Source organism: Ursus maritimus, unplaced genomic scaffold (assembly GCF_017311325.1).
Source record: "Ursus maritimus isolate PB19 unplaced genomic scaffold, ASM1731132v1 scaffold_32, whole genome shotgun sequence".
Lineage (NCBI taxonomy): Eukaryota > Metazoa > Chordata > Mammalia > Carnivora > Ursidae > Ursus > Ursus maritimus.
Window position 1 is genome coordinate 14,520,774 of NW_024425786.1, and position 8,867 is coordinate 14,529,640.

Consider the following 8,867-nt stretch of genomic DNA (forward strand, 5'->3'; position numbering starts at 1 on the left):
CCCCCCCCCCCGCCCCGCCCCGCCCCGCCCCGCCCCGTGACAGCCCACGGTGCTCCCCAGCCGGCTCCGGGAGAGGAGCCAGGAGGCCCCCCACCCGCGCGCCCCGGGCCAGGCCCGCCAACCGGAAGCACGTGGCCCCCTCCGGCGCGTTGCCCGGGAGACGCCGGCTGTTTACCAGCGGGACCGAGCCGGGCGACGGCGGCGGATGGAGCAGCAGCGAGGTGAGCGCGCCTGGCCGCCTGGCGACACGGCGGGGGCACCCCGGCCCCGGCCCCGGCCCCAGCGGCGCCCCCCAGGGACAGGACGCCCCCCACCCCACCCCCAGGAGAAGCGGCCACTTCCGGGGCAAAGCCTGCCCAGCCCAGCTCACCGTTGCCGGAATGGGACAGCTCCCGGGCTCAGCGGAAGCCGAGGGGCCTGGGAAAGCTCCGGGCCATGCCCTCCTGGCTGGGCAACTGGGCCCGGGACACAGACAGCCCCACAGGGACCAAAGGACGTCCAGCACGCGGAGAGACCGGAACCAGATCAGAGCCTCCCCCAGACCCATGCTCTTTCACCCAAGGCACCTCTCACTTTCTGGACGTTCTTTCTTGCCCCTCCCCCAAAGGCCTTCTGCTGTTCCAGCACAGCTCGTTTCCTTCTGGAGCCGCCCGTACTTGGAAGTCATTGAGCTCTCCTCCTCCACCTCCCCCCTCCCCCACGCTGCTCTTGCAAGCATCCCCACTGTCTTCTCCAAACCTTTGATCACTTGGTGGCTTGTGGTCCAATTTCTCCACTCCCCCTTTTAGATGTGGCACTCTGCGTGGGACAGTGCATTCTAATCACTTAGTCGGGGGGCAGAACTGGGAATGGTACCAAAGTTTTCTCCTGCTCAGGCCAACTACCATCTCCTGTTGATTCTTCTGAGTGCTTTCATCCTGAAAGACTCAGGGGGGCGGATTGGGGGGGGGGGTGTTGGCAGGGGATAGTATTAACTGATAAACATTTTAAAAGACCAATTCAAATGTATGCATCCTGGGTATATATCAGCAGATGGTATGTGGGTGGGTGTATTTTACTGCACTTGCTGTGGGTTTAGATTTGGGTTGTGAGTGAAATAGGGTGGCCTGACCCTGTGCTGAGAGGTGGGCTCCTTTGGAAAGCAGGAACGTGGCCTCAGCCTTTGGCGTCCAATGTTCTTCCTTTCCAGTTGACTTGGCGATTCATCTTAAGGAATGGGTACCTGCCCTTTTGGCAGTTCCCTGGAAACAGTTACCAGTGTTTGTTTCCTGACTCCTAGCAGGCCTCTGGAGTGCCGCTATTCTGTTTAAGTAAACAGGCCACTTGCCTATCCGGCTGGTGGCGGCTTGATGGATGCCTACACCTCGATCTTGTCAAATCACTTTCTGGTTGAGCGTCTGCCAGGTCTAGAGGTGGGGAAATGAGCTGAGCGGGGATAATGATGGGCGCTGCACAAGCTTTCCTGGACCCAGGGGACCCAAGGTGTGGCTACAAAGGCACGGTTAGCCCAGGTCCCCGAACACCTGTCTCCCCCCTCCCCCAGCTTCCCCTCTCCATGGGATAGATGCTGGGGAGAGTTGGTGCTCCCTCCGTGTAACAGATGGTCCCTGCACTCGGGGGGAGGCAGCGGGTTATGAAAGCAGGTTCGATGGAACGGTTTTACCTGAAGGAGGTGTTAGTCTCTAAATAACCATGAGTGGGCTTATAGGAATTAGTCATAATTGAGGTGTTTTTTTTTTTCTCTGAGATAGCTCGCAGTCATGTTATCTTATGACCAGGGTGTCTTGAATATGACTCCCCCTGAACATGGATAATTATATAGAACCAAAAGGTATAGAAAGTACATGCATATACTCAAGTTTTACTGTTAAAAATAATCCAGCTGAGAGCCTGCGAGAACACATGACTTTCCTCATCAAAGTTGTTAAGGAAGAGGTTTCTAAGTTACCAAACTTACTGACAGTTAAACCTTCCCGAGGCATGTGTGGGAGTTAGAAGCCAAGTCTGTGATAATTCTGTAGAAGCTGTGGCAAATTAATAGCCATTCCTGGAGGGGGGGGGCGAGACGGGGAGCTGCTTCCCGAATCGAGCTTATCTCTGGCAGAACAGTTGGACAGTTATGACCTCCTCGTGTCATCCTGAGTTAAAGTGCAGAGCTGCTTAATTACAAGCGGAAGACTTTAGAACTAAGCCAACCGGGGAAAAAACCACATTCTTCACAGTTGATCAGAAAATAGATGAAATTAACAAGGAGACGGGCCGGCTTTTTTTCATGCCAAGGAGAAGGTTCCTGAACTCCCAGCAGCCAGATTGGGTGTGAAAACCTAGCAAGAAGTGGAAGATGGGTGTGTGGAAAGACCCAGTCTGTGGACAGAACGGAGCAGACACAGAGGCCTTTAAGTTAAGAAAGGGAGGGTAGCTTTCGAACCGGCTAGTGCCTCGGGAATATAGGGGAGACTGTGTTTTGTTTGGGTATGGTTTTAATGGAGAGGAAGAGGATACTTTCTAAAATTTGGCAAATGGGTAAGAGGCACAGAACGGTAATGTTAGAATGGAACACTGCAGGGCTGGAATTGCATTGCTCAGGATTGTGTAATGAAGGTAGCTTGGAGTAGGTCGGTTTGAGGTAAGGATGCAATTTAAGTGGGGCATTAGAAGGCATTTCTTAGAAAAGCATCATTTTGCATTTTTGAGGCAAGTTCATAGGCAGTAGCTCGTTGAAATCAACCTTCCGGCGTTTCTGTGCAGTGGGTGTGGCAGGTGTGGGTCCCTGAATTTGCCCGGCTGGTTAGAGGTGACTAGGAGCAGAACCACCGAGGGCCCCCTGGGAAAAACCTCTGTAGCAACAAGTAAGGCTTTTGGAAAGCAAACAGAAAACCAAACACAAAAGCAAGAGAACCTTACCTCTTCTTAAGCTTTGACTACACAGGCGCCGAGCCTGGTGCTTACAGCCCTGGTTACGGGATTTCGTATTATTGTCTTCCTGTTGCGGATAAAGGAACTGACCTTAGAGGTGTTTAAATAATGTCTTCAAGGTCATATGGCTAATTCTATAGATGAAGAAAGAGATGTATCAGAAAGGTAGAATGGCGGTGCCATGGTCACTCAGCTAACTCTCGGCAGAGCCTGCCATAGGACCCCAGACTTAGGACACTAGGTCCTGATTCCTTTGCACTCAGACTTGGTGCTTTTTGGGGACCGTGAGGCACAGGAAAGTTACCAGAAGGTCTTTCGAGGGTGGGGAGAGACCTGGTCAGCCTGTGTGGTGGTTGTTAGGATTCCAAGGGAGGAGGGGAGCCCTAGACACCCCACAGTGTCCAGGGAAGGATGTAACCGGGGCCTGGAAGGGGGACGTGGTGGTAACAGGGTTAATGAAGGGGCCACCAAGATGGTGGAGAGAAGAAGATGATGGTGAAGAATTGATCCGGCAATTTGGGCCTGCACAGAGAAATGCCCATGCCTCCTTCTGAGCCTGGGAACATGGGGCCTCTGTGGGATTTTGCTAGCACACACGAGCACCCCCAGCGGGAGACACACACACAGAGGCCCTCAGAGTGTTCACCAGATAGCTGGGAAGACAGAAGGTGAAGCCTGGTCCTTCAGAGCAGGACCGGGTGCCACAAGACCTGGGTTCTAGTTCGGGCTCTGCCGATAGCTGGCTTTGTGACCACGGGGCGGTTCCTCTGGCTTCTGACTCCTACATCTGTGGGGTTAGCATGTGCCCAGGGTCCCCTCTGGCGTTGGTCTAAGACACAGTTTGGTACATGACGCCCCACCGCCAGTCTTGTGTGGCTCTGGGCTAAGAATAGGTTTTATACTTTTAAATGGTTGAAAAAGCATGAGAAGACGAGGACTATTCTGTGCCACATGAAAACTATATGAAATTCAAATTTCAGTATCCAGAAACGAAGCTTTATCGGCCCACAGCCGCACCCGTTCATGTACTTGCTGTCTGTGGCGGCTGTCACGCTCCAAGGGCCGAGTTGTGGAGTTGCGGCAGACCCTGTTGGGGGGCAAAACTGAAAATATCGGCTATCCGGCCATTTACAGAAAAGGTGTGCTGGCTCCTGGTCTAGAACCTGTGTACCTCCCTGTGAGTTCTGGCCAATGGGCCGAGATCAGCAATGGTGTCCCCCCACCCCTCCCCTCCCCCACCCCCCTGGTGACAAAGGTAGGGCCGCGGAGGGATTTTTGACATTAAGTCATCTGTGCAGAGCCACGTAGCCAGGCTGAATGAAAAGATGGGAGGAAGGAAAGGAAGTAAGATCTAATTATGGGTAGCCAGGGAGAGTCAGGAAAGGCCTAGGGGAGAGAGGGAAACGGGTCAGTGGCTGTGAGCGCAGGGTTGACTCATTGCAACAGAGGTCACGTGCTCCCAAAGCTGAAAACGTGTCCTGAAAAAGTCAGCCAGCCCCTGCTCTGGATAGTGACTTGGCTTGTTCCTTTTCATTCCTCTGGTCTCTCGGCTTAAAGAACCCCCCCCACCCCCATAAGAATATGAAGTAATCTCCAACCCCCCCAACTCTCTGGTGCTTACTTTATTTTCCTCACGGCAATTATTACTCATGGAAAATACCTCTTTACTTGTGGGCTCGACACCTGTCGTCCCTCATTCTTGGTTCACTGATTTTTCCAAGTGATTGAAATGACTGACCTGACCAAGCAAAGGAATGAATGGCAGCCGGTGCCCCTGCCCCGAGCTGGAAACCCAGAGAGAAGCCCCTACCTCCCAGCCAGCGGGCACTGATTCCGGTCCCTGGGGTACAGGGCTCCGAGGCGGAGGTCCCGGGAAGTGTGATCCATGGCTTCTCTTCTCTCCTGCTTCCTTAGGGGTCTTGAGAAGCAATGGCCACGGAAGCCCCTGTGAACATAGCCCACCCTGAACGCAGCCCCGTCGGCAGTACGGCAGCTGACAGCTTCATCTGGCAGCCAAACTCGGCAAACATGCACGTCCTCAGGCCCAAGTCCGCCAAGGGACGGACGCGGCCGAGCCCGCACAGACCGCAGGGCACAGAGCTGCACCCTCAGCGCGCGCCAGCCTCCCTGCCTCCAGCCATTCCCTGCGAGTCACCAAGCAGCCAGCGACCAGGAGCCTGCGCACCCAAGTCCCCACACCAGGGAGCTCCCGATGAGATCCCCGAGCTGCTTCAACAGGTGCCCATCGGCGCCGCCTCTTCCCTCAATAAATACCCAGTCCTTCCTTCCATCAACAGGAAGACCCCGGAGGAGGGCTCTGTGGAGACAGTGGCTAAAAAGGCCGGCTCCCTGCAGCTGAGCGGCGTCCGGGCTCTTGACCAAGAGGAGACCGGCACCATGAAGACAAGTGAAGAAGATTCCAGAGCTCCAGCTTGTTCCCCCGAGAGGAGAGTCTTCGTCAGAACCAGGAGACAGTCCTCCCCCAGGGCTGGGGACCTGGAGGAGCCATCAGATCTGGAGCCGCGGCTGCTGCTGGCCGTCAGATCGCCGTCGGGCCGAAGGTTCGTTCGCCATTTCCGGCCCACCGATGCCTTACAGACCGTGGTAGCTGTGGCCGAACACAAGAACCAGGCCAGCTACCACCCCTGCAGCATCGAAACGATGGAGGTGCCCAGAAGACGGTTCTCCGACCTCACCAGATCCCTGCAGGAGTGCAAAATCCCCCACAAGTCAGTGCTGGGCATCTCACAGGAAGAAGGGGAGGGGGAGCCCTGAGTCCACAGCCCCCCACGCTGGGGTCCTAGGTCTCCAAGTAAGGAGTGTGCTTGGGTGCTGTGGCCTTCCAGGCAGCTCGGTGCCAAGCGCCATGTGAACCTGGTGCGGCTGTGAGCCTTGGGACTCGTCTTCACAGCCTCTCCTCTGGAGTGAAATTTGCATGGGTGCCAAGTGCACTGAGAAGGTTCTCCTCTGGTTGTTAAATTCCCTCCAGCACTGGAGGGAACCAGCAAGTTACCAGAGCTGTTCCTGAAACCGCCGTGACCAGGTCTCCCCCTTTCCCGAGTTCTGGGTCCTTTCTGGAGCACCCACTTGCCTTTCCAATGAACTCTCACTCTCTTGAAGCCAATGGTTTGCCTTTCTGTATTTGATGCGGGATTAAATACTTCCCAGAGAGGATTCTAGCCTGGTAAATAACCAGGGCTCAGGAAATGTCGAACCGGCATTTGTATTTCTTGCAAACATCTTTAGGAAACAGGCAGTTGACATTATCTGGGAAGCAGCCCCTTTGCTGGGCTGGGGGTGGGTGGGGGGGGCGGGGGCTAGAGTTTCCTAGGGATTACTGTTTGTGTGATGCGGCTTCAGAGGAGAGAACAGGTCTTCCGCTAATACAAACCCCCCAAGACATCCATGTTTCTGAAATCGTCTGAGAGCTAGAAAGTAAATTGCTTCCACAACCATGATTAACCCAGTAGCCACTTTTAAATAGAGAATAAGTAGGTTTGCAAATATCGGTAGCGACTCTCCGTATGCAGCACTCTTCCCAAACGGAGAAAAACCAGTGTAATCTGATTTCCTTTGCTTTTGTCACTAATGGAATCTTTTTGTTTTTAAACCATACAAACCTACAAGTCTGTACAGGCTTGCACGGAAGGCCTGGTTGGCTTATCTGGGTGTGGAGATGTGGTTTCGGTGTCTCGCCTCCTTCCAACAGAGACTCCCTGCAGCGGGGACAGCAGTGCCCCTGTTCTGTGATTTCAGAACCTCCGGGAGGACAAGGGTGCCTCTGTCGGGCGTCACTCGGCTGTGCCCGTGCTGAGAGACCGTGTGCCCATGTGTCTGTCTGATTGCAGGAGGTGTGTCTCAACGCCTTAGCCCGTAGCTGTGTTGAAGACCACGGGGTCTTGGCTTTCCAACTCTGAAGTGGTGACATGGACAGTTTGCCAAAGTCCTCTTGTATCGGGAGTTCAGCGAGACTTCCAGCTCTCATCTGGATCCTCTTTGTGGCCAAATCACCATTCAGAGTCGGGAAACCCATCCCTCAAGAGCTCAGCCATCATGAAGCCCTGAGTACCAATGCGCTCTCCCTGCTCCTGGGTGCACAGAGAAGGCAGGAGTTCTAGAAGCCTATCAGCGTGGCAGCCCCAGCAGCAAGTGCGTCTTGTACCAAGATAAGGAAGGCGGCTGGGAATGTTACTTCCAGCAACTTGATACTCAGCCATGGAGATTAACACCAACATCGTTTCCTCTAAAGAAGGCTCGCCTTGTCCTTCCCGCATCCCACACCACCCAGATCACTCAAGAGTGGGTTCTTTCAGAATGTGTGGTCCAATTTCCTAATACCAGCTCAGTTGCAAAGGTGAGCTGGGGCTTGTAGGGTCCCGGGCAGGCCCACGCAGCTGGCCACCTCTCCCACTCAGCGACCATGGTGGAGGGGACTGGGACCCAGTACAGAAGTTTTTTACCTCCCACCTAGGACTCAGGCGCGTATCTGCCTCTGATCTAGGAAGCTGGGGAAAGAGCCTCCCGCAAAATCACACCTACTCTGTGGTAAGAATAAAATCCCACCCACCTGGGACTCGGTAATTTCTCCAGGCAGGAAATCTGTAGAAAACTAAAGTGAAAGGGAGCACGCTCGCGGGAGCTAGAATCTTCTGCACTTAGGGCTTTGTGGCTGTAATTTAGCTTGGAATTTGGGGGTGGCAAAAAAAAAGTGGAAGGCATGAAACATAGAAATATTTTAGGGTATCTTGGACATGTGAATAGAGGTAGATTTGAGCCATCTTAATAAACTTTTTTTGGACAAAAGGATGATGACACAATAAAAATTGATTTGTGTGAAATCAAGTCAGTGGAGAAGCACACCTCCTATTCTAGCGCGGGACTCCGGCCACCGCACTCTGGCGGACGGAGGGGCTCACCAACCTCACCGTCTTGGGAAAGCATTTGGCTCTGTTGTTAAATCCAAGTCCTCGTCCCCAGGCACCCCGGGTACCCACCCTTCCCATAGCTCTTGCTTTCAGGTTATAGGACAGCACCAAGCTCTGTATGCAAGAGTCTCTTGAATGTCTCCTAAAAATCATTCCGAGGACTCTCCTTTGGAGGTTGGTAAGAGCGATCTCTATCAGTCTATCAGAAGGGCGACTCTGCAGGTGGCCCTGCCACGTAGGCATCCTGGTCTAATGGGTGGCCTCGTGTGACCACTTTGTAGTCACAGATCTCACTCATTCATTGAACAAATTGTCACGGAGGACCTACCCTGTGTCACACATGGGTGACCGGCATTGGCGTCCCACCAAGGGAGCATTGGCAAGGAGATGTGGAACCACCTTGGGACTCTCAACTCCAGCCCGACCAGAGTGGGTGGCTGTAGCTTCATCCACGAAGGACCCTGGAGTGAGGAGCAGATAGGCTGTTGCTGTCTCCTCACCGCCTTGTGGAAATGCAAAGGCAAGTCCTCCCCCACCTTTCTAGCGACGGCGCCAGGAAGAGTGGTCATTAGGGACGTGAACTTTGCGTAGGACACAGCTTCAAGACCAGTTTTCCCAGCATCTCCCCTGATACAGTCCAAGAGGTAAATTAGTCCTGGCAGCAGAAGGAACAGCAGGAGAAGTAAGTGACTCATCATTTAGAATCCAAAAAATTTTCACCAACAGATGGCAGGTGGTTTTAACACAACAGTCCTTGCCCTGAAAGTACCTGGGGATCCAGCCAACAGCCGGTAAGCCAGGGCGGTCCTGATGAAGAGATGCAGGTGAACATGACCGTCGGCCAGCAGTCACTCCAGAGATCCCGCAGAAAATACTCCACAAGCAAAGAAACGTAGTCAAGCCTTGAGGTTTCCAATACCATGAAAAACCGTAAAGTCTAGTGACTGATCAGCGTCCCAGGCATTTATTACAGAAGGAGGCGCTCTAGGAACAAAGCCTCACTTTTGTTCATGCACTTTACCACCG

General features: G+C 53.7%; 2 protein-coding genes across 2 annotated transcripts in view; one reads left to right on the forward strand and one right to left on the reverse strand.

Moving 5' to 3' along the window:
- PLA2G2C (phospholipase A2 group IIC) overlaps positions 1 to 4,803 on the reverse strand; it is a 26,683-nt gene extending 21,880 nt beyond the window's left edge. The window contains exons 1-2 of the mRNA XM_008694885.2: positions 4,727 to 4,803; positions 3,926 to 4,003 (exon numbers count right to left, since the gene is read on the reverse strand). Of these exons, the coding sequence (XP_008693107.1) occupies positions 3,926 to 4,003; positions 4,727 to 4,803 (155 nt within the window). The remainder of the gene's footprint in view (positions 1 to 3,925; positions 4,004 to 4,726) is intronic.
- Positions 4,804 to 4,837: 34 nt separating this feature from the next.
- On the forward strand, positions 4,838 to 6,092 carry UBXN10 (UBX domain protein 10). Its single transcript, XM_008694655.2, has one exon. It carries the CDS (start codon positions 4,846 to 4,848, stop codon positions 5,689 to 5,691), a length of 846 nt encoding a protein of 281 aa, XP_008692877.1. The 5' UTR covers positions 4,838 to 4,845; the 3' UTR covers positions 5,692 to 6,092.
- Positions 6,093 to 8,867: the final 2,775 nt, after the last annotated feature.